The sequence below is a fragment of the Hydractinia symbiolongicarpus genome, chromosome 8 (assembly GCF_029227915.1).
Source record: "Hydractinia symbiolongicarpus strain clone_291-10 chromosome 8, HSymV2.1, whole genome shotgun sequence".
Classification (NCBI taxonomy): domain Eukaryota; kingdom Metazoa; phylum Cnidaria; class Hydrozoa; order Anthoathecata; family Hydractiniidae; genus Hydractinia; species Hydractinia symbiolongicarpus.
Window position 1 is genome coordinate 6,995,492 of NC_079882.1, and position 26,138 is coordinate 7,021,629.

Below are 26,138 nucleotides of genomic sequence, written 5' to 3' on the forward strand. Positions count from 1 at the left end.
ACCAAAAAGTAATCTATCTGTGTCTTACAACCACCTGACTCATATGTTATCAGCCTACTCTGTCTCTTACTGAATGATGTGTTGCAAACCACCATGTCCGTTGCCATTCCAAACTCAAGCAATCTCTCCCCTTCCTTATTTCTGCTCCCAAATCCATAGCCTCCATGCACACCTCTATAACCTTCAGATGACTTCCCAACATGACCATTAAAGTCGCCGCCCACCATGACAAGTTCAGTGTCTCCAAACTTTGATGTGACTGCTATTAACTCATCATAAAACTTATCTTTATCTTCCTCACTGAGTCCACACTGTGGAGCATAAACTGACAGAAAAGTGACAATCCTATTACCTATCAAAAACTTTATCACTATAATACGACTATTAACACGCATAACATCTATTACTTTTTCTACCCACTTCTCTGCAACGAATATGCCAACTCCTCCATATCCATCACTATTACCAATCCAAAAAAGCTTATACCTTGCCCTCCTACCTTCCACAAATCTCACTGAAGCTCCTCTCCACCTAACTTCCTGAACACAACACATATCAACAGATCTACGTTCTAACATTTCAACTACTTCACCTGCTCTACCTCTCAGAGTACCAACATTTACACTAGCCATCCTCAACCTAGTGTTATCTACCTTGTGGTTGTTCAATAAAAGTTCATTTGCTTTACTAAACAACTACGTGATGCTAAATTCTACATCATGAACTGATAAAGAAGAAAACTAAATATAGTCATTTTAAAATAGATATCTTTGACAAAAAAAGGCCAAGAATTGGTCCACTATAAAATATAACGTTTAGTCTTATCGAACCCCCATTATCAATTTAATGCTTCAAATAAGCGGCGCATTGACAGTTTAAGGAGGGGTGCTTATTTGAGGGTGGAGCTTATTCAAAAAGAAGCCTAAAAAGTGTAGCACTTATTACAGGGCGGCACTTATTCGGGGGCAGCACTTAATTGAGTATACACAAATTGTATACGATTTCTAAACGAATTATATACAATGAAATATGCATTTATTCGTATAAAAGTACATTAAAGATGACCCCAAATAATATTATTTCCATTTTTCCGGTTTCCAGTTTTCTTTTTAATAAATTTTAAATTATTTATATTTATTCACATTTGTTAAAAAATTAAAAACAGTAGCTATACAACTGACAGTTTCAAGCTACATGCTATCATCAGATAAAAAATTTGGCAAACAACTTTTGAATTGATTGCAAAGTCAGGTTTGTGTTATTTCAACGTAATAAATGAGACATATCCTTGCACTCAACTTTATCATTTACGCTGAGCTTTTCTGTAACAGCTTTTGCCTCAATATTGATTTTGTTGTAGATTGAAGGGTTCACCTTTTTGTAATGTATTTGTCACTCTTTCCAGGTAAAGTTTAAATTCCAAATTATGCATTTTAGGAAGCATATTGATGATTTTCTTTGTTTACATTTTTAACAGTACAGTGGCAAGAAAAAAGGTGCTAAAGCTTTTGTGTGTTTATTCATCATTTATACTGAACCTGTTTGTCGCCAGACCCTAGCTTATCCACATTTTTCTTCGGATTGCTGAAAATGTGAACAAAGAAATCTCTTTGTCTTGAATAAATGTGTATTAGCTAGCTAACCAGCTATATCTAGATTAAGGACGTGGTACACGACTCCAACAAACTGCTTTTGGCTGGGAACTTTATTCCTGTACTGGATTTAGTGTGGATCTGTGTGTAGCGCTAGCTGCGAATAATCAGCAACACATTTATAAGGCATTAATTGAATGAAATATATAGCTAGGAATTACATAGCAAAGTAATAATGTTAGCTAAATTGGCAGGCAACGCTGATTTAATCTTATGATCCGTGTTTTCGAACGACGCTGTTGTTATCGTTACGAGGGAATTTGCCTAATGCCAAAAAGCAAGGAAGATAAAATTTAAGGAAAAAATATAGATAACATACAGAGTAAAATGTCGCCGTTGCCTTTTTTTATTTGAAGTCATAACTTTAAACTTTCTCTGTATTTTACATAATTTTCAACATTTTGCTGCTGCTGTGAGATACTTTATCTTAAGCTTACCTCTCGTGACAAAAAAAGGTTTGTTTAAATCGACTAAATATTTGTTCAGATTGAACAAAATAACATTCTTTTCATAAAACTCGAGATATATTACAAAGTTTGCTTATTTTTTGATCATACACTCACTAATTGCTAGATAGCTAGATAGATGTGCATATTTTACATGACTAGCCTCACAAATATCGAGGATATACCCTGTCTATTATTTTCAAAAGGGGCCATGGCTTAGATGGAGAGTCCTAGAGTATTTAATGCTCATTTTGAGCTACACAGACCCAATTAGGGCCCGCGGTAGAGTAGATAGAGTAGATGTGCATATTTTACATGGCTAGCCTCACAAATATCGAGGGATATACCCTGTCTATTATTTCCAGGAGGGGCCATGGCGTAGATGGAGAGTCCTAGAGTATTTAATGCTCATTTTGAGCTACGCAGACCCAATTAGAGCCTGCGCTCTACTAGACAACTCCCGGCAACATCCAACGGCCCACACAGTGTGCCATCTTCCCAATTTCCCCACATGGCTTGGGTTAACCCAGGGCTATGGTAACATTCACTCGCCCATGTTGAATCGCCGTCAAGAGGAATCGAACCCTGGTCTCCCGCACAGAGTACGAGAGCTATAACCACTAATCTATGGCGCCATATAACCACTAATCTACTAGACAACTCCCGGCAACTTCCAACGGCACACACAGTGTGCCATCTCCTCAATTTCCCTCACATGGCTTGGGTTAACCCGGGGCTATGGTAATATTCACTTGCCAAATGTCGAATCGCCGAGGGTGCCTACTCACAGAAAACGCCGTGTATGTGAGGGCGTTTTTTCGGGTTTTCTTAAAGGGTTTTCATCTGTAACCGCCCAGAAAAGCATGGACCCGTCCGAAAGCGCCTGAAATGCAATGCGGGCGAGCTCGTTAATCTCATTTATATTTTGTTGAGAAGAAAGAAGGTGCTATTTTGTCATCGTATTTATAGTTTATTTGTGGGACTTTATTACAGCTATTTATTGAATGAATGATATAAAAAACAGCCCACTACCCACAGTCCATTGCTCGACATTAAAAAAATATGTTATACATGGAAATAAATGTTTAAAAAAATTTTGTTTTGGGTGTTCAATCTGGTTTCTTTCGGGCGAAATTTTAAGTTTTTTCTAAAAGGCCAGAAGGCGTTTCCGGCGAGTCTGGACCCGAACCCTGGCCTCCTGCACAGAGTACGAAAGCTATAACCAATAATCTACGGCGTCACTAATACACCTTTACGATAATTCAATTGTACATGCGTTCCCAGGGTTCCCCATCGTTTTACAATATCCAAAAAAAGAAGGTGAAAAACGTGTTTTTATAAGAGTTTCTTAAAGACGAAAGCGTGTTTTCTCCAATTTTTTAACTTTCTGAGTATTAATTTCTTTCAAATGTTCAGTAAACTGGATAAAGATCATTCAAATTATATTAGTTCTAATATATTGATCTAAAATAAACAAAAGATATAATATGCAAATTAGAATGTATATACTGTTAAGTTCAATATCCTACAGTACTGCCTGAATGTAATGTTACATGTACACGCATTTCACGATGTCGCATAACAATGTCATGTTTACATAAAAAAACTTTATGTGTCTATTGTTATCACACGTATTTTGCATGTTTCTATTATTATCTATAGGTGTGTGTGTTAACAATAATGTATACAAAAAACTTTTGTTCGAATTTAAGACATGCATGTTATTGTTTAAATGTATTAACAATCACAAAAGATCAACTATAATATTCGGGAATAATATTAACACTCTTTTTACTGTGCTTAAAAGTTTAGATATTTATAATCATTAAAAATAAAAAAGTTTTTTTGCAAGTTTTTTTTCTTATCGTGTTAAAAAGTTTTATTTATATATTCTCAGAAATATTTATTTTTTTCATTGCGCTAAAAAAAAGTTTTTTAAGATAAATATTTAATAAAAACTTTGTTCTTAAATTTCTAAAATGCAATCTAAAAAAGCATTTCTATCACCGCTTTTCGTTCTTAAGCTTTTAAAATGCAATCTAACGAAGCTTTTCTATCGCCGCTCTTCGTTCTTAAAATTTTAAAACCCAATCTAAAAAAGCATATCTACCGCCGCTTTTCGTTCTTAAATTTTTAAAATGCGATCTAACGAAGCTTTTATATCGCTGTTCTTCGTTCTTAAATTTTTGAAATGCGATCTAAAAAAATCGTTTCTATCGCTGCTTTTCGTTCTTAAACTTTTAAAATGCGATCTAACGAAGCTTTTCTATCGCTGTTCTTCCTTCTTAAAATTTTAAAACGCAAACTAAAAAAGCATATCTACCGCCGCTTCATGTTCTTAAATTTTTAAATCTTTATAACTCGTTGCATGTATAGAGAAAACATATAACATTTCTTTTGCGTGCAGAACAATAACATTCGCTTACGCGTTTACGAAATCGGAGATACTTAACAAATAAATTCTTCGTTCTTAAATTTTTGAAATGCGATCTAAAAAAATCGTTTCTATCGCTGCTTTTCGTTCTTAAACTTTTAAAATGCGATCTAACGAAGCTTTTCTATCGCTGTTCTTCCTTCTTAAAATTTTAAAACGCAAACTAAAAAAGCATATCTACCGCCGCTTCATGTTCTTAAATTTTTAAATCTTTATAACTCGTTGCATGTATAGAGAAAACATATAACATTTCTTTTGCGTGCAGAACAATAACATTCGCTTACGCGTTTACGAAATCGGAGATACTTAACAAATAAATTCTTCGTTCTTAAATTTTTGAAATGCGATCTAAAAAAATCGTTTCTATCGCTGCTTTTCGTTCTTAAACTTTTAAAATGCGATCTAACGAAGCTTTTCTATCGCTGTTCTTCCTTCTTAAAATTTTAAAACGCAAACTAAAAAAGCATATCTACCGCCGCTTCATGTTCTTAAATTTTTAAATCTTTATAACTCGTTGCATGTATAGAGAAAACATATAACATTTCTTTTGCGTGCAGAACAATAACATTCGCTTACGCGTTTACGAAATCGGAGATACTTAACAAATAAATTCATGTGTGAATAAAAGATATTCGTGTGCTGAAACAATAGAGACACGAAGGGTAATTAACTTTTTAAACATTTTTTTGTGTTAATCCCTTAGCAGCTGCGGTAATTATAAAAAACAATAAGCCACACGAAAATTTCATGCGATCGTTAAACTTCACGTGTGGGACACGAACTCTATTGTTTTTGACATGCAAAAATAGATCATGTATTTAAAAAAATATATAAAAAAATAATAAAAACGAAAGTTCTGACGCTACCGAAAGCTCATGTAAAGGTGATAACTATCGTGCACATGTAACATTACATTCAGGCGGTACTGTACCAACTTATGTGTACTTTCATTAAAAACAAAATGTGAAAAAAAATTATTATGTGTGATGTTTACCTCCTGCGATCTCAAAATAAGCTGCGATGGAGTGTTAGTTTTCCAGAATTATCGTAAAGGTGTATTATTAGCTGGTGTCAGTTTGTGAAAACTCGTAAATGTTAATAGAGATAGATAAACCCACCACTATATATTAATACCTATAAATATACAAACATATAATAAACATAAATGAACTGCATTGTTAGAGTCAGACAGTAGGATGTTAACATTCCCATTCTCTCTTTTCTCGCAACCAATAATATAAACATACGGCTGCAAATGCATAGCGACACTGCAAATGCCCCGAAACAAAATCAAAACATAACCAAAGGTTCATAACAGAAGTGTGTAAATAGTGTCTCTATCCGACGTTTCCAGTTTCCAAAACAGCTGTCAGCTTTGTTGGGTCTGCACCAACTTTTGTCAATGGATCTGCAAGTTGCATGGATGTAGGAATCCATTTCACGCTGGATAGTTCTTCTCTCAAAATCATTTCTTTTATAACAGAAATATCAACCCTGAGTCGGCGCTCTGCAGCCATTGTTGTTGAGTAAGTATTTCGGTAAAGAGATTCATTATCAGTTAATGCATGAATCTGAATGTGCTTACATTGCGTGTTTGGTATGGAAATCATTTCAGTAAGAACTTGTGACATAAAGTATGCAGCATCAAGAGCATCCACCATGGCACTTGTTTCAGCAGCAAGTGTACTTCTAACAACACGTCGAATAGTTTTGCTACTCCAAACTAATGGGCACACCTTCCCTTTATTATCAGAGAGGAACACCACATATCCTCCTGAACTTTGACCTGATGACAAATTTGCCAACGATGCATCACTGTAGCATATGATGGAGCAATTTTCCAATGATTCAAGGCTAGGGAAATGAATCTTTAATGGATTACCTTTGATTCTTTGAAGCACTTTATTTGCTTTCAAGATATTAGACACAGTAGGAGCTTTCATAGTCGAGCTCAATACAGAAATATCGAAGGCAATATCCGGGCGAGTATGTGTAGCAGTCCAGTTTAACTGACCAACCAATCTGCAATATTGAGAAGATTCAGTCTTGGTACAAATGGAATCTTTCTGAAGTTGACGTTCTCGGGTGATTGGAATTTGATCGATTTTTTCAATATAATCCAATTGGTCAAGTGATAGCTGTCCAGATTCACTCTGGCTGATATTAATACCAACATATTTAAAATGTGATGATGCTGAATGACCAACTTGAAATATTTGGTAAAGCTTATCTATGACATCAGCTTTGAAAACATCAGTACCGGACCAAAGGAAATCATCAACATGTGCTTGTAACACACCAGACAATTGATCATTTTTATCTTTCCAATAAAAAACACCATAATCAATAGTTGATCTATGACATCCTAAATTTTGTAATGCTTCCCATACTGCAAAATACCACATACGAGCAGCATCATTTAGACCGTACACACATTTTTCTAACTTCCAGAGTGTGTTTGGAAGGGGTACGTCACATGGTGGAACAATAAAGACATCCCGTTGTATTGGTTTGCCTTGGAGAAAAGCTGCTTTTATGTCAATAGAATTTAGTGTCCATTGTTTGCTGGCAATTATAGAAAGCACTAGTCTCATACATTCTTTACTGCCAGTTGGTGAGTCAGCAGGTATGTTAATATTTTCCTGAAAGCCTCGGATGACATATCTTGCTTTCGGTACAAGTTTTCCGTCAACAATTTTTCGGGTACATACCCACCTACCAGTTAGTCTGGGTTGACCTACATCTGGAACCTCTTGGTAAACTTCATACTGTTTCCATTTTTCAAGTTCTGCACTCTTGGCATTCTTGAACTCATCTGGTGCGTTGAAGCATACGGCAACACACATCTCTTCTTCACAATTAGAAGGAGTAGAGGGATCACCTCCTGTTGGGTCTGACTCAATTTCGACTAACTTCCATTCTGATACATCACTCCAATCCATAGAATACTCATGGTCAGAGTGATCTCGAACGTTTACCCAATCTTTGTGGATCCCACCCTTTTTTCCAGCAGGGCCTAGAATTTTTACTTCTTTCCATTCTCCATCAGGATATTTGTATTGCACTGTCTGTTGTCTTTTTGGGAGGGACATCTTGGATCTGGCAACAGGACCAGATTCTGGTTGCTGAATTGAGCTTTCTGGTTGGTGAGTTGCAACATGTTCAGTAAAATGTTGTACTTCCTGTTCAGTTTCTTCTTCTGCAATGTGGTGCTGTTCATACCCTGATTCCAGATTTTGAGTAATATCTGACTGACTATTTCCTGCTGCTTGTGGTGAGGAATCTGGTTGTGACGAGGAGTGACTAATTTCATTAACAAGTTGCAGACGACATGGATGAACACGACGAAGAACACTGCCATGACGAATCATTACAACTTTACCATCTGCACCAATGACAGTAGCAGGCCCTTGCCAACGCCGATCGTCTGGTAGTTTATAGAAGACTTGGTTACCAGGCTGATAGAAAATATCTGCATACTCGCGAACAGGATGTTTTAATGCCTTGCGAAGCTTTGAGCTTATTTCTGCTTGCACGAAAGCTTTTCTGGCTGCAGCAATGGCATTAAGATGCTGGGCTATTACAGAGCTGGTGGTAATGCCTTCCAAGGCCGGGAGTTCATCATGGAAAGCTGATGGCAGTCTAGGATTTTGACCTATTGCTAACTGTGCTGGTGTAAATCCATTTACAAACATACAGCAATTTCGTACAGATATAGCATACTGCAATGCCAGTGATTCTGATAACTTCGGGTGATCTTCTAGCATTTTTTCCATCATAATATCTATAGTTGCATGATTCCGTTCATTCAGACCATTTGCCCAAGGACTATAAGCAGCGGTGTGCTTGATGTTTATCCCAAATTGATTGCCAAGTTCCCGCATTTCATCATTAGCGAATTCCCCTCCATTGTCCATGTGAAAACTTTTAGCTGCTCCAAATATAGGCAACCAAAGTTCTATAATCTTTGCAACAACGATGCGTTTTTCTTTAGATGGTATGAAATCAGCACGTGTGTATCGAGTAACCATATCGATGAGGTAAATTATCCATTTACCCTTCCTTTCTTTCAAATCAATACTAACTATTTCATTAAATTTCATTTTATCTGGATCCATTAAGTTTCCGACAGCTGGCCTTGGAATGGTCGGTTTGTATCGCTTACACACTAGACAATTCTGAGAATATTTATGCAGAATGTCCAAAAATTCCTTGTCAGGCTTATCCAGGACACTGAGGACTTTCTTTAAGAACTCAAAGGGAGGATGACAAAATTGGCGATGCAAGCGTTTAGCAGCAAGTTCTTTGTCATGTTTGGACAATTCACTAACAGAAAACATAACATCCAGTACTTCAACAGGAAAACCTGGCTGCACATTTATACACCAGTGTCCAGTAGGGGATGTGAAGAGCTCAACATTTTTCTTCACACGATTTATTGTAACTTCAGCAGTGTCATTTCCTGTACAAATGAGCAGATTCCATGCTTTCATAGTTTCCTTTCCAAGCAGAAGAGGAAGATCGGTGTCAACAACATCGAATTTTAAGGAAGTGATTTCCCCAGCAACCAAAACAGGAGCTATAATGGTATACATAGATTTCATGACACGTCCACCACCAAATTTAAATTTGTTATTACCATGAAGCTTTTTGACATTTTGGTACATATCAGTACTCATGGAATCAAGAAAACACTGTGTCCATACTACTCCGGCAACATTCTGTGGGCAACCTGTATCGAGAATCATATAGTTAAATGCAACACCACCTGCCATAGACGCATCAGATGCTTGGCATTCAATAACATCAGAGTTAACAGAAGCAACCCAGGAGCGGTTTGTAGAACTATCATGCTGTTGGTTGTCTTCCGAACCTTGTTGTTTCTCAGAACGATGTGGGCAATCTCGAGCAAAATGTGCAATTGAACGGCAAACACGGCATGTTAAAGGTTTACCGTCAGCATTTAGGGGATTGCGATGTTGCAATTTTCCACGACCTTGTCCACGATAACTTTTATTTGATGAATTACCATTTTTCGATCGGTATTGTCTCCATGCAACGTATGTTTCGTATTCATCTAGTGTGGCAAAAAAAGGCTCTTGTTTGACAGCAGGTTGAACTGAGGCTACAGCGGTGTTGGATGATTGAGTACTTGTGACAGCAGCACTGCCAAAATATTTCTTAAGCGCCTTTTTAGCTTGTTTATACATTTCATTTGGTTGATCCCCATCAACTTCTCTCATTGCTAGACGAAGGTCAGAATCATTAAGATTGGCACCACACAGTAAATTAAGTCCATGAATACGTTCACCAAGTTTCATGTCGAAGCGCTCCATTCGGACTTTATATTTCTCATAATACATGATATATTGTTCAATACTTTGATCTTCTTTTCTACATAATATACGGAAGTCTTTCCACGTGTCAAAGGCTGACGTGTTATCGTCCTTACTATAGTACGTTTCTATCAATTCTATCACCTTTTTCCACCCGTCATCACCTGTCATGTTCTCCGTATCAAGGGTATCAAATAGTTGACGACGTATTTCGCTTCCATCCGGAAGATGCAATGCTAATTGCAAACCATGAACATCTTTCAGTCCAGTTACACCAGAAGTGGCAACTTTCCATGCCTTGGCTTCTCGGAGCCATAATGAAAACTCTTTGTTTTCTTCATCCCACCGTGGTGGGTTTAAAAATCCACTAGCCATTGTTTAACTACCGTCTGCTACCATGAAAACTCGTAAATGTTAATAGAGATAGATAAACCCACCACTATATATTAATACCTATAAATATACAAACATATAATAAACATAAATGAACTGCATTGTTAGAGTCAGACAGTAGGATGTTAACAGTTTGAACTTCCTTTGCACAGCTGCTCTTCCTTTTATTGCTTTTCTTTTTATTAAAGCAGAACATGCCACGGAAATAGACAGATTGTCATGAAATGATTGATATTGAAGAAAAGTGTCCACTCATAGTCCACTAATGGAACACCTTGGTAAATGTGCTTTTTGTCATTAAATATAACTGCAGCTTGAAACTTTTTGAAGTGGGTGGTAATGCTGTCTGGCTCATTGAGACTATTGTCAATCAGGAGTTGTAATTTCCTCATAGTCCAAGTAAATTCTTGAACTCAATGAATTGGTTTATAACAGGGTCGTGAAGTTCCTGTTCCAAAGCTAAACTTAATTGTCAAATAGGTGACGGAACATCTAGGTACAATGCCATGTGTATATATAGAATAAGTTGCATATTTTCATTTTCAAACAAATCCTGCAAGTTTTGCTCTTTTTTACTTAAGAATCTGTTTGCTAAAGAGATTCAATGCGTGCTCATTTTAGCATTGCTCTGATTTTATGATCAATCCAACGAGTCCCAGTTGATTTTGTTGGTTTCGGTATCTGATCATCCCAAGCTTCTGCAAATCGTCTAAGCTCGCCAAGGCGCTTTGATGAATTGTTTGTATAGCTTGTATAATTCATACAATAGTTCGTCAATTTTGATAAAAGCAATGTTTTTGAAAGCGTCCTCGATTGCCAATTTAAGACGGTGGTTGAAGTAATGAATTACCTGGAGTCATGGTGAGTTTTCCCAATCCACCGTGAATGCCAGTGTTTAGGATATGATTTAATATGTCAAATCTTCCGAATATCATAGCATCAGCGTTTTTTGCATCTTCAATAGTTAGAAACGTAACTGTGGGGCACAACCCGCAAGGTAAGGAAAATAAACATGTTCTTCCTCAATGACGGCACTATAGGTGATCCCATCTCTAAGCACAGAAAAAAAAAAAGAAAATTTTTCAGTTCCTCCATTAACCCAGATTTTATGTATTTTCCCACGACGTCAATGAAGAGGAAGGACACCAGCACGGTCAGTTGCATAACTCTTTCCGATACTTGGCATTTTTCCATCCGTGATTTTGGAATAGGTTTTTAAGAAGTCTAAGTACTCATTGTATGGACGCTCATTTTTAGCCACATGGTAAGCCCTATATGCGAAGGGAAGCACAATCTTTATGGCACATCTTGCGCACACCTTTTCTAATCGAGTAGTCTTAATGAAGCAAAAAATTTTTCGTTTTCCCGTTTTGAAACAAATAAAAAACAAACTTACTTAAAACGATCATTTTTGTCATGAAATAAAATTTCTTGGGGTGAATAAAAACTTTTTTGTTGCATTGTAAATCCACAGTGAAAGTAATAATAACTATCTCATGTTTCTCTTTTCCAATTTAAATGAACATTTTTTCTTGAGTCTCTTCAGATTAGCGTCACAATTACTTACGCAAGTTACATTTTCGCACAAATAGATTGTTTTAAAGCAATGTACGTAATAAACGATGTAATGTTAATAGTGTTCTGAAAATATAAGATATTTTTATACCAGTACAGTTAAGTTTTATTTTTATATTTGTAATTGCTATTGTTTATAAGTTCTAGACTTCGCGCTGAAAGTATTCTCAGCTTTGTCACATGCAGGTTATTGATATTTAAACAATAATTTTCCTAGATCTTTTCAATTTCTCATGATGTAATTATTTTTATCTAAAAGACAATAGTCTATTATGAAAATAATTATTTACGCGAGTTGCATGTACGCGGATGGTTAGATTCAGACAGTACGGTATATAGATTATTATGTTGTAAAGTGGGAATGAAGAAAAGAAAGGCAGTATTTGCAAACCTTAATATGTGAGAACCAACTTTATGGTCCCTACAATATAAGTGGAATTTAAAATTTTACTTGTAACACCGGTCAGGGATCTTCAAAGAAGATCAAGAGATGGTGTTATATGTCATTTTTTTTCCTTTCTTATAGAGTTATAGTCTGTAAATGCTAAAAAAGCCTGTTTTACAAATTATGCTGTTTACATTTTTGTGCTGATTTTTTTTTAAAAAATTGATTCAACAATTTGAAAAAAGGGTAGAATGTTTTGTTTGATTTTCCACATCACGATCTGTCATTGTGCAATCTCACTCATGCAAACAAAATTAGGTTTGCTATATTTATGTCTTAAACACATGCAAAATCCAATTTTTAACAGAAATTAACTGCCTATTATATATACACTAGTCGTTAGCCCGTGGAAAATCCACGGGTTCGCCCGTCCTTTTTATACCGCATTGCGTGCTTCTCGCTATTGCGCAGCTAAGCTACCATTTTGCGTGACAGACAGACAGACGGACGGACAGACGTATACGGGCATTATAATATAGATAGTGAGATTATCACGAAATAGTGAAAATGCAAGGGAAAAAATAAAAATATGTTAAATAAAATGTAATATTGCAAGACTATCATTGAATAGACCGCTGTATAGAAAAAATTCATGTAAAATGCAAAGCAGAATATGCTTGCCATAACACCCCTGATACGTTATGATGTTTCAAAAGTTAATGTTGCAAAAATTTTTAAACATATTTTGGCAACAAGATTTTTCACATGACTCAGATTTTCTGATAAAGAAGACTGTGACAAGAATTAAAACAACAAAAACTAATTTTCATGCTGTTTTTATTATTTTAATTAGAACAAGAATAAGTTTTAAATCAGCACAAATATGCTTGCAAATACAGCACAAGGATAATTCTTGGAACAAAACTTTTAATATTTGCACAGTGAAAAACTTGTTTAAAGACAAGTTTTTCACTATGCAAGTATTAAAAGGATGCAAGTATTTTCAGCTTTTCACCTTTCCACCTAATAATCAACCAAAAGAAAACAAATGTATCCAACATTTTTTTGTCAACACAAATTATCATTTTTTTCCTTCACAATAACCATGCACAAATAAAAAAACAAGGCAAAAAATGGTTGCCGTAGCACCCTCCTCTACTGTAGACACTCTAAGTAGAGAGTTGGAAATGACTAAACACTATAGAAACAATCCTGGCCATGCAAAGTACCGCATACCTATCCTTTTTTCATTGACTAATATTTTGGATATGATCTTTGTTGATATATAATTCTGCTAAGCTAACACTATTATGGGCAATCCATTCACATTTATATTAAAAAATTTGAAAGATAAAAGGAACCTAACAACGTTTGAGCAAAAATCAGCATAGGGAACCAATAAAATGTTGAACATGGCGATAAAATATTATATATTATTATTGTTTGACTTTTAAAATTTGGACAAAATTAAAAACTTAAACAAATAAAATGTGCTGAATATAATTAATTTGAACTTTGACTTTTGAATATCCATAACCTTGGACAAAATATTTATAGACAAAGCAGCAAATTCTTAACATTATCCCTACATAGTTTTACCCATTTTTTACCCATTTTAACCAAAGATCTGGACATTTTTAGGTGACTTTTCAATGTTACAAACGCAGGGAGCAAATTAGCTATAATGAGTGACATAGCAATGTAATAAAATTTTACCAACTTTTATGTAAGATAATATTATGTTTAGATGTCAATGCAAAAGAAAGCTAAACCTAGGTCCATCTGTTATACAGCAGGTAATATTTTCTTATACCATAGATGACTTAATTTTATTTTCTCACAAGACTAAATGTTATTTTTATTTCTATGAAGCAAGAGTTTTGTTGCATTCTGTTTTTTCAAAATAAAAATAATACTAAAACTGTACATTTCGTCTATGCCAACTCTTTTAAGGAAAGTATGAGTATTAAAATAGTGAAATTGTTCCAAAAGTTTGTGTACCCGGGTATAAAATTGTATAGAAACATATGTAATCCCACCCTAACACTTAAGCTTCTCCTCCAGCAAACTGTTACGACTCATTTATGTTTTAGGTCGGCCACCATGGTACAATTCTCATGGACACTTAACTGAAGCATTTCTTATTGGTACAAATTTTAATTTTTATGTGTTTGAAATATTGTTGCACCATTTATCTTAAAAATGTCGATGATGTTATCAGATATAGTTCATTTTGAATATATTTTAAATTTATATACATTTAAATATTTAAACTTAATCCTGCTATGACAGCCACCTTTATAAACTTTTGCCTCCCAACAATGTTATCGTAGCCAAGCCTCTAATTTACATTTAGCTAACACAAATACCAACATCTTAATGCGCATTCTTTATTCATATCTAACCTAATGGAAGCTGAAATATAAATCTAACTTTTTAAATAATGAATAATGCGAGTCAAATAAAGTAATTGCAACCGAAGTAATAGTTGCCAACAAAACATGGATAAAAGCAGCAGGCTTCTCATTTTGAGGTACGCGATCGCGTTCCTACCCCCTATCGCGTACCTTAATTACATGAGTTATGGGGAGAACCGCATACCTCCATTGGCAGATTACTTTCTAATGAAAAATAGTCTTTTCTTGGTTGTACACTTTTGGATCTCAGAATTATTTAATAAACTGGTCCTTTAAATCCACGAGCAAGCTTATTCATAGCCAACCCGACCATCCTAGCTTGCCTGGCCCCTTTTTCGTTGGTAACCAGGTCTTACACAAGAAATCCAGCCATGCGGTTCTTAACTAATGCAGAGGTGAACGCCGATGGAGCATGGAAAAGCAAGTCTGCAAAACTGCACTTACAGGTGGAACAGACATTTTATCATAGATTTAATTGTAGATAATTTTTTCATTTGACAAAACAATTGGAAACCATAGCAGGTCTAAATTTAATGATTTTTTTTTTCTTTATGCTGCAAGTGTTATTCAAACAATTTTAAAAACGAAACCCACATGCTGCTATCTATAAATTTTGTTATAATTTAGCTGAATTTTCCAAATAAATTTTGAAGTTTTATTTAAGCCACGTCGATAAAGATTTTTTTTAATTGAAAACGAAGCATATTTTTGCCTATTTGCTTGTGATGACCTGAAAAATAAAAATCAAAATTTATGAAAATAACAATATAGTCATGCATACTATTTCGGACATGTAGAAAAGGAAGTTAAGATTGAGAGTCGCTATACGTACACGCTCAATCATCGTGTTTGGGGTTTATGATTTAAAACGTCCCCCACTTTTCTACCGCAAAATGAATGCGCAAAAAAGATTAACCAGGGAGCCCGTATCGCACGCGTAATATCCTTTACATGTGCATTGTTAAACAAATAAATAGCTATTTTAAAAATCGCGTACCCAGAGAAAATTAGGTATGCTACGTAATCGCGTAACGTGGTCAACTGGCGTACGTGATTGATCACGTAAGCACATATATACAAAATGAGAAGCCTGAAGCAGGTACAAGACATTTCACATCAGCAAAACAGTTTAAATAATTTTTCATGCATGAATATTAAAACTTCTAGCATGAAAGGTTTGATGGTCAAAAGTTTTTTTAAAAAAAGAGTATTTGAAATATCAACAACTTGTTTTTGATTTGTTTTTAAATATATTAAATCTCATAAGTTCCCTTTATGATTTTATTTAAGATGGTCGCAAGAAAGCTATTAGAAAGATGGATGTACTACAATTTTACTGTTATTTTTATTTGTCATGGATGGGGAGAGACCAAGGGCAGACTTTAAAAAAGAATAGTGATTTTGTAGCAATATTATTTTTTTGTCCTGGGATAGCGTAAAAATGTTAAGTAGAAGATTTCACATAACATTAACAAAAGCAGAGAAAATTGTTATAATGGCTGTATAATGGCTATTGCTGTCAATAAAATAAAGATGGGCTCTTTTGATGTAAAAGTTATACACAGGTTTGATTGTCAATATATTATGCTTCAGGAATATGTGGAGGCAGTGCATCTGGTAAAACTACTGTAGCTAGAAAAATAATCACACAACTGGGAGTACCCTGGGTTGTTATTATTTCACTGGATTCATTCTATAAGGTAATTTGCTATCTTATTGAATGTAACTTGATTTATGTATCTTTGGTTTAATTTTTTCTGTGTTTTCCTTTTTTTTAAAGGTATTAACTCCAGAGCAACATAAAGCTGCAGAAAGAGCAGAATACAATTTTGATCATGCTGATGCTTTTGATTGGGAGCTTGCATGTTCAACTTTAAAAAAACTGAAAGATGGAAAAAGTGCCAAGGTTTGTACTTAAGTTTGTCCTATAATTTCAACTTTATTTAAAATATTGTTTAAAAGATTGTAATTTAATTTGTTAGCCCATGCAAAAAATCCACAGTTTTGTATGTTGTACATTCCCCAGGCATAGCTATTTTGTGTATCCTTGGCACGAAGTAGAAATTCAACTACCATTTGAACAAATTACCGCAATACACTTTTTCTCAAAAAGTACTTTATGTGCTTATGTACACTGATTATACTAGTTTTGTTAGCTTAGCAAAAAACATATTTTAAAACAAATATCAAGGGAAAACACTCTAAACCCTAATTTTGATCAACGTAAAATTTGCGTAGAAAAAAAACGAAATTGTGGTTTTGTGTTTATGTTTGCATATGTTTGTTCTGTTTCTCCAAAAGTTGTTATTTTTCCCTATAAATCAATGGACCAAGTGCCCGATGCATTTGTTCAGCCCCAGGTGTGGACTTTTTACATCTGACTCTGGACTCTTGCCCTTAATATTTTAATTGCTTTATTGTGATGGCTTAAGCGATCTTCAAAGTCATACAGGGTCTGAAAAACTTACGTTGAAAATTTGACACATTTTCAAATGACTGGGAAAGGGCCACTGGATATTTGGAAAATCTCTAAAGCTTTCAGTTGTATAAAATGTTATTTTTCTTTTTAAAAAAAATTGTAACGAAAATAGCTAAAAAACACAAACAAAAAGTAGCTGAAATTTTAATGAGTAAAAAAAGATAACCTATTTAATTGAAACACAGGTCTCTGGATGAAGTGTGTCAAAGACTACCTTGAACATGCTTTTCCTTGTTGTTACTGGTTACTGATTAGTATAAGTGGCTTTTTTCGGTGAGGCATGTGGTAGCATACCACACCTTGTGTGGTACCCCTAAAACACGAATCATTCATTGCATTATTCTTCAGCATAACTATAGTGTGATTCAAAAAATTTTTGATGAAGATATAATGGAATATTAAATCAATTTTTAAGACAAATCTATATTACGCCATTAAAGAAAAAGGTTTTGCATGTGGATATTATACATTTTAAAAATATTCCGGTTTGAAGTTTAGATTCCTGTCTACGATTTTTCAACACACAGTAGACTTTCAAAAGAAGTATGTTTTAGATTTCCATTACTTTGTACTAGTATAAATTTGTTTTTCCATGTAACTAGTCTATGATTTTTCTGTTCCCATTATTTTTGTTTATTTTAATCCCATCTAGAAAACAGTTTATGGTGCAAATGTTATCATATTTGAAGGAATTATGACTTTTGCTTGTGAAGAGTTACTAAAGGTATAATTTCTTTTGTGTAGAAATGACTTAAGAGCAGAGTGTGTAAAGCTTTCCCATGTTCTCATTTAAGTCTTTTTAAATAAAACCAAATTCTTGTTTCTGTACGGTGCAAATATGCTTTTTAAGGCCCTAGAAAAAAAGTCACAATGGATTTTAATGTAAATTAACAATTTGTTCGTACAAGTTTTAACCTGCAATTAGTTTTCATGAAATCTTGGAACTTGTAATTGCAATTTGTAATCAGTTACCAAAGGGTTGTAAAAGACCATGTATGGCTACGGAATAAAATGCAGATAAGACTAAGAGGGGAAATGTGTGTAACACAATTCCACCAAAGTTAAAGACAAGCACCTAAATAATCTGAGAAAATGGTTCTGCTTACTCAATTTACTTACTTAATTTAATCAATAAATTTGCCATGGATCAAGGCTATAGCATAAGTAGTGCTTGTTGATATGTGACAGCATTTCTGATTCTGATTATAATTACAAAATATTTGTTTTAAGCTACCAATGTAAGAGAAATCACAAATTATTTAATAACAATAAAAGATTTGTTGCAAATTATATTTTACTATTTTTGATGCAATAAAATTTATGTTGTTACTATTACACCCACCTGAAAATATCGAAAATTAAATAAAAGTATTTGCATATCTTTGATTGTTATTACTTCATAGTTGTTTGACATGAAGATCTTTGTTGATACAGATGATGATATACGGTTAGCTAGAAGGTAAAGTATCTCTGTGTTATTTTTTTTGCAACACTAACACTTTTGCTAGAGTTACTTTGTTTTTATGTTTAGACTACGACGCGATATTAAAGAACGTGATCGTGAAATAACAAGTATTTTAAAACAGTATGATAAATTTGTGAAACCTGTAAGTTGATGTTGTTTGGGTGTGATGATTTCCAGTGTTGTTGTCATAAAATCTAGTAAGCAAGTAAATAGTGTGTTATATTGGTATCCCATTGAGTAGAGAATATATAAAAAAAAACAAGCTATAAATGTATAAATGTGTAAATCATGTGGAATATCGTATATTAGAGAGACAATTAGAAACATTAAACAAGATGGGCAGAGTGTAATGGCCTGGAAAAAATTCAGAACCTGCCACACACATTTATGATAACCAAAACCACGAATTTTTATGGAAAGAACTAATGTCAACCTCCAAAAATTATTGACTTAGGAAGAATCTAGAAGCGTCATGGATTGCCTTGAAACCACAAGGTGGAATTCAACACCCTCTATTTCATAACGGAGTGACCTAAATTACACTTTTAACACATCTGCATATATTTTGTATTTTGTTAATAGCTAATTACATCTTAACTTATAAAAATACACATTTTTGAAACGATCTTATGCATTATTTTATATGCACTGAAGAATCTTAAAATACCATCTGATTGTATTTTTGCTGAAAAGCTTTTGCTTATTTTAGCTTGCTGTTTTTATTTATTCTCCACCCAAAAGAAAAGAGTGTATTACAAGAATTAGATGTTCGTTAAAGTCTGATTTATAAACAAAGTTTGAATAATTGAATTTCGATTTTAGATGTTTGAGAAGTTTATTGCTCCTTCCATGAAAGAGGCTGATCTTGTTGTTCCATGGGGTGAGAAAAATGTTTTAATTTAAATTATAATGAAGAGATCATGCCAGTTTAATATTTTTTTAATCCTGGTCCAATTTGAACCAAGAACAGTACTTGAGATAAAAACATTTTAAAAGTTCAATGTCACCATCATGGCTGACATACTCGTGTGTTTTTAACCTTTTTAAAACAAACTTCATTTATTTTGCCTATTTTGAACAAAAATGTAGTGGAATATCACCATTTTGAATTGACAGTTGATAACAGAGAGGTGTAGGAAACAAATTGATTGCATAAGCAAGCCTATCTATAAGAAAATCGCTCGCGAATTGGTATTGCTAAGCCAGTCAAACGTTTTGTGGGATTGGGGGAGCAATTAATGGCTGAGCTAGCTTCTCATTTCTCAGAATTGGTGAGTCTTTGTGTGAGCAAGAGCAATCACTTCAGATTTTGAATACATCTGAAATATTTTATTATATGCATGATACAAAGAAGCCCAATTTTTTTTAGAGGGTGAAAATTTAGTTGCTATTAATCTTATCGTCCAACATGTTTCTAATCAGCTCGAAAAGGTATGTTCCCAAATGTTCTTCCATATTGTCATATTTCATCAGTAACCCTCAAAATTAACTGGAGATGGTGTGGAGGAGTCTTTTTAGTTTTAAGAAACCATTAAAAAAAATGAAACTGATGATTGAAATTCTGGATACCATTGCTTAGTTGTTTCGACAAACATTTTTATTAGTAACGAAATTGGTAAGGGCTGAAGCTGAAATTTGGCAAAACAACTAAGGAACTCGTTTGGCTAAAAAAAATGTTAAAAAGTTGAACAACTGAGACTTAAATCTGGATAATATAGCAAGCAACCAACAAAACAGTTTTTTGAAATAATGAAGTTTTTTCTATTAATAAGATGAAAGTGCAGAAGGAGGAAGTGTAAAGCTAATAACTTGTAAAATTCAAACATTGCGTTTAGTAACTTCTTAGTAACTGAGACTAAAATAAAAAAGGAGTTGTTTATTAAAAAGAAAAAATTGTAATGTAACATCACAACAGTTAAACCCAACAACAAAAACAAAAGTTTGTAAACTGGATTAAAAGTTCAGTAGAAGTGGTTTCAACACCAACGTCGTTGAATATTCAACTCAAAAGCATTTGGTTTATTAACTTTTTTTTTGTTTCCTATTTTTCTTTATAGTTATTTCGAATCTTTGTTTCTAATAGGTCTTCTTTTTTCTTTTAGAGAGGATTCAATTTTAGGTAAGTTCTCAAAATGATTTTTGAAATAGAGAAAAGTTGCTAAGTAAGTTTAGTATCAGTAATACTGAATGTAAGCAATAATTTATGTTTTAAGTCTTTTTTATGCGTTGCATACTAAAATGCAGGATAAAATTAAAAGGTTTTGTAAACTAAGTCTAAACACTATGTACATTTCCATCATCCTCACCTTGACGTAATAAGACATCATGGCGAATTTAAAGATGAATATCAAATACTTGTTCTCCCTTCGTATCCACTCTTTAACTAACTTTATTTTGTTAAGACATTTAGTGCTTTCATTGATGACGTCATCAGAAGTACAATATGGCCCAGATCAATTTTTTTTAAATATTTCTTTTAATTTTAGGTCAGAACTTATTATGAATCACAAAGGACAACCACTACCAGCTAATTTGGAAGTTGTTGAAAATACACCTCAAGTAAGAGGGTTACAGGCGATCATCAGGTATATCTGCCATCGACTTGTTTGTGTGTATTTTAAATTGAATATGATCAATTAGAAATTCTGCGAATTCTCCGAGTATTATGTATAAGGATTAGGGTTTTTGTTATGTAGTAACCTGTCAATATGCATAATCGCGAATTTATCACAATCCCTGTAATTTCTACACAACACGAAATCATCTCTGTTTTAGAGTTGACACCAATTATTAATATACAATAAATGGGTAACTTGAGATGTATTAGTTAGCTACTGTTGTTAGAGTAATACAGTTGTGTAGTATGCTACCAATAATTGATGCATGGATTTTTTTTCGCGAGTAGTTTCTTTATAAATATTTCGCGTGGATTTAATTTCGTGAATTGTGACTACCAGTGGATTTTTCACGTGGGTTTATTTTCGCGAAATAGCTTTTTAATTTTTTTTTGCAAAAATTTAATTTTACGAATTTTAGCAAATATTCGCGAAAATCGTAAAAATGTGATAAAGGATTTGAAAGTGCCATGTGATTTGAAATGTACTGCAGAAAAACGTTTGTATTTCTTAGATAATCAAAATTTTTTTAAGAAAAAGAAAATTATTCTTCACTTTTCGTTGCAGTTCGAGTTTTCTGGAGGCACTTTTTCCCAGGAGCGCGCTAAAATAGTTCGATTTAGCAAATGTTCGAGCTATCCGATGTTTGACTTACCGGATGATTTTTTGAGAAGTTATTAGTAAAGGTTAACCCTGTTCATGCTGGCCTATTTGGGTGCTTCTCGATTTTCAATCAAAATAAATCTAAATAGAAGTAAGAAAAAGTAACTAAATAAGGTTAAGAGGAATTCGAATTAACTTCGAGTTACTTGAAGTTTATGTTACGAGGTTGTGTTATGTTAGACTGGAGTAGGATATTTGTCCCTTCGTCTTGCGTGGTTATTTCTGAATATTTTTTGTATTAATTTGTCTTGTTTTCTACAGCTAATGTGTTTTTCTTAATTCAGAGATCGCAATGCACATCGAGATGATTTTGTGTTTTATTCACAACGACTGATGCGAATATTAATGGAAAAAACAATGTCGCTCTTGCCTTTTGAGGTAAGCAATTATACAAGTATGTGCGGAATATTATAAGGACGATGGCCTAACTTCACAGATGGCACCCACACGCAACCCTTTGCAATTTTCCGTAATAGATAAACGCACTTCGAATTTGTCAAAGCTCACTTTTTAATATTCACAAATAGACTTAGGCTAGGCAATTTTGTTAGATGCAGTACCGTTCCTTTTATCTAAGAAGTTTTTCAGCTTCGGTAAACTTTTATAACTTGTTAAGTTACTTGTGGATGTCTTAAACGACACTTTGTTAGGGTAATTTTTCCCTTTTAATATCTTACCTTGATGGTACAAATTAAATAATAAGTATGATCTGGGAATTCTTTCGAACATAAAAAAAACTAACAATACTGCACATATCTTATGGGAATTAATTTTTCGCGAGTTTTTGACAATTTCGCGAAAATTAGTTTTTGTGAGAATTATTTGGAAACTCGCTATTCGCTAAATTCGCAAAAAATGATTTGCGTGAAATTTGATTTTTGGATTTTCGCTTTTGCAAAGCAATTTACATACCATAATTTGTGTGTTTCAACTTTGGCAGTCTTTATTTTATGTCTCCTACATAAAAACGGCATATATTGAGAAACATAATCAAATTCTTTTTTTCGCGAAATTTGAATTTTATTCACAGAAAATTTGTCGCGAAAACCAATTCCCTTCAGGTAATAACACGGTTTGAGAATCACTTCGCTCTATTTGTGGGGTTACATAATAAACAACATCTTTTTATGTTGTTTAGCCGTATGTATGTGAGACACCACAAGGTACGGAATATTCTGGAGTACGATTCAGTGGCTCGGTACGTAAATTTTGGTTTAACTTATTCAAGAATTTCAGTTCAGTTTCAGATATCCTGCAAGGACTTGCACGTTTTAACTTGATGATCTCCTTTACCTGTTGATAAAGCTCTACTTGCCAATTATTATGTTTTCATCGAACTTAACAAGTTCTTTTCTTTTCATCTGCTTCAATCAGCTATGTGGCGTATCAATCTTGCGAGCTGGAGAGGCTTTAGAAGATGCACTTGTTTCTGTCTGTAAAGACGTGAAGATTGGTAAAATCCTCATTCAAACTAATATACACACAACGGAACCAGAGGTGAGTGCAAGTCGCTTTAAAGCGTACTCCTTTGTTTTTAGTATTTTTTGCGCGCGCAAATTTTTGCGCTCTCATACAATAGTCTAATTAGTGCGCAAAAGTTTACACAAATTACGAAAATCTCAGAACAATTGTGCTGAAATTAGTGCGAATAAGGTCGTCACGCAACCACAGAAGCTGAAGAACGGAATATTTTCATCGGTATATTCTAACGAGGTTTCTGTTAATGAAAATGTTTCATCTGCGAAAAGTTAGAAATGGCGTCACCTAAGATGTACCTTTTGCAAAATTTTATTTATTCTTAGCTTCACTACCTTCGTCTTCCAAGAGATATTGAAAAATATCAAGTCATTTTGATGGATGCCACGGTCGCTACTGGCGCAGCAGGTAATATGTTTATAGTAGTTTAACATACAATCAAATCCCGCTCGAACTCTCGATAGACCGGACAAAAATTTTAAGATTTTCAAGATTGTGCCACTGCGATACAACAAGGTTACACAAGGAGTAAATTCAAGATAGCAGGTTTTAATTTTTTGACAAGTTGCGGTTTAACTTAAAAGAAAAGAATATCAAAGGAATACAACCCTACCTAAATATTAAAAACATTCGAAAACATTTGAAAACATTCGGAAATAGAAATAGAGTTCGAACACTCAAACAAAAATGTTTATGATGGGTTGTTATCGAGAGGGCCCTTTTTGAAATAACTTAAGTTGAAGGTAAAATGAGGAGTAAAAGAAACATCACAAATTAAGACAGATTTCTGAATTTAAATTTAACAAAAAAATTCTTCTAAATCCGAATCTTTGTTATGTTCAATGTTCTGTTCTAATGCGTCGATTTTTTTCACTTTTAGCTTTGATGGCAATACGTATTTTACTGGTGAGTTTGAGAAGAGATTCTCTGTTTTAAGTTTAAATTTGTTTCTGTACACCTGCTGCTTTAAAGCGACATCATTTCTTGATACGTTTAAGAACTTTATGTAAGTTCAATAAGCTTCGAGGTGGTACAGTCCAACCTGTCTATAGCGGACACCCACAACTTCTTTTAAAATGTCCGATGTGATCACGTTTCCGCTATGTAGAGGTTTTCAATATTACGTCAAGTGATTACTTAAGTCTTTGCGGCAAAGGGTTATTGGTCATTATTAATCTTTCTGAAACACAAATCTAAGAGTTTTTAAGTTAAAAACATTTGAGAGAACTCAATTTTTCTTTTCGTGAAGCGATAACTCATGAGAAAAATTGGAAAAACTATCGAATGTGTCGCTTCAATTTCTGCAAAGTAATTTAAATTTCATTATTTGTATTTTTCCTATATTTTATGCTCTCAGTGAGATCGATGTGTCCACTATAGACATTAATTTAAATTAATTCACATGGCTCTGAAAAAATGTGCGTCTGTTAAAATACTGTGTAAAATATATAGGTTTACTTAATAGAGTTTTGACTGTGGCGCAGTTTGGCTATATATCATACCCACTATAGACAGGTTTGACTGTAAAATATTTCAAAATACAGCAAGAGGGAGATACTTTTTATTTCACCCTCTCTGTGACTACTGTGTTAAATTTTTAGATCACTAAAATATAGGTTAAAATGTAGAAAACTAGACTAAATTCTGTATCCTTTCTCTTACATTTGTTTTTTTATCAACAGGATCACGACGTAAGGGAAGAAAACATCACTTTTGTCTCACTGATCATGGCTCAAGCAGGCGTGAATACAATATCCTGTGCTTTTCCAAAAGTGAAGATTGTCACCACTTCTGTGGATAAAGATATGAACGATAAGTTTCACATTGTACCAGGGATAGGTGAGTACACATCCTTGTGTTTATGACTTTAAATTGAGAAGAGTGGGTAAAGTTTGAATCGTAGAGGGGAGAGTTGCACGCAGTCAAAATGTCTAACGTTTTTTTTATTTCATCGCAAGCGAATGTATACATATATGAATGTTTACTATACGTATTTTATAATGGTTGCAATTTTTTGTCTGTAAATGTGTTATATTTGTATCAGTATGTGTAAGGCATTTTCTTAGAATGTTACTTACTTTAATTTTCCCCTAGCGAAGATAGCAGACCGTTAATCCAGCTCTGCAACCATTTTTTCAAAAACGTTTTTACACTCTGTATATAACTTTCACATACTTTAGAATCTATTAAATAACACTTCTTTATTTTTTTAGGAAATTTCGGTAACCGTTACTTTGGCACAGAATTGGAGTAAAATCCACATTTGTTGTTGCTTAGTTTTATTGTTACTTTTTGTATAATTTAGCCATGGAAATTTTTATCTAAATTTAGTATGTATAAAACGTCGGTTTATATTTTTTATCTACACTTCAGTAAAAATATAAAGTTTTTATTTTTAAAGGATTTGTGTAATGTGTTAATGTGTATAATCTCTCTATTATATATGAACGGATTTCAGGAGTTTTTTCTCCCAATAGTAAAACGGGTTAAAACTCCCCTATTCGTATGTTATTTCTGATGCTCATCTTGCCATTTAAACGAAAAGAAGCGCCAGTAAAGCGTTGTTTCCATTTGACTGCGTTTTTCGCCATAGCGCGAAAAGCTCACGAGCTTTATTGTTAGCGCATGCGCACTTGGACAACTTTTTAATTTCTTTAAATTACGCACGAGCTAACAAAGAAGCTCGTGAGTTTTTTCGCTATAGCGGAAATACAACCAAATGGAAATAAGCCTTAATACGTTGATGTTAATTACATGTCACTAGTCTGGTGGGTTTTTTGTCTTTATTTATATGGCTATCAA

At 33.9% G+C, this 26,138-nt stretch overlaps 2 protein-coding genes across 6 annotated transcripts in view; one reads left to right on the forward strand and one right to left on the reverse strand.

The window, feature by feature from the left end:
• LOC130654799 (WD repeat-containing protein 64-like) overlaps positions 1-1,889 on the reverse strand; it is a 22,074-nt gene extending 20,185 nt beyond the window's left edge. The window contains exon 1 of the mRNA XM_057457430.1: positions 1,539-1,889. The gene's annotated coding sequence lies outside the window, so the exon portion shown is untranslated. The remainder of the gene's footprint in view (positions 1-1,538) is intronic.
• On the forward strand, positions 1,434-26,056 carry LOC130654800 (uridine-cytidine kinase-like 1). Of its 5 annotated transcripts, none has more exons than XM_057457433.1 (20): positions 1,434-1,496; positions 13,969-14,017; positions 14,315-14,368; positions 16,232-16,338; positions 16,419-16,544; positions 17,616-17,660; positions 17,770-17,841; positions 18,521-18,576; positions 18,649-18,724; positions 19,405-19,462; positions 19,952-20,013; positions 20,685-20,701; positions 21,069-21,167; positions 22,145-22,238; positions 22,999-23,058; positions 23,235-23,357; positions 23,663-23,744; positions 24,217-24,242; positions 25,019-25,175; positions 25,550-26,056. In XM_057457433.1, the coding sequence occupies exons 1-20, from the start codon at positions 1,449-1,451 to the stop codon at positions 25,588-25,590; spliced, it is 1,452 nt and encodes a 483-aa protein (XP_057313416.1). In that variant the 5' UTR covers positions 1,434-1,448; the 3' UTR covers positions 25,591-26,056. The 5 variants fall into 5 exon arrangements, with proteins under 5 accessions (XP_057313416.1, XP_057313417.1, XP_057313420.1 ...); XM_057457434.1 differs by lacking the exon at positions 1,434-1,496 and adding an exon at positions 1,997-2,107; XM_057457437.1 differs by lacking the exon at positions 1,434-1,496 and adding an exon at positions 10,490-10,539.
• The last annotated feature ends 82 nt before the right edge of the window (positions 26,057-26,138 follow it).

Coding starts and splice junctions, on each gene's coding strand:
- LOC130654800 (XM_057457433.1), top strand. CDS start 1,449: ATGATTTTCTTTGTTTACATTTTTAACAGTACAGTGGCAAGAAAAAAG. Junction 16,545..17,615: donor AAGATGGAAAAAGTGCCAAG/GTTTGTACTTAA, acceptor TTTGAAGTTTAG/ATTCCTGTCTACGATTTTTC. Junction 17,842..18,520: donor CTTGTGAAGAGTTACTAAAG/GTATAATTTCTT, acceptor ATTACTTCATAG/TTGTTTGACATGAAGATCTT.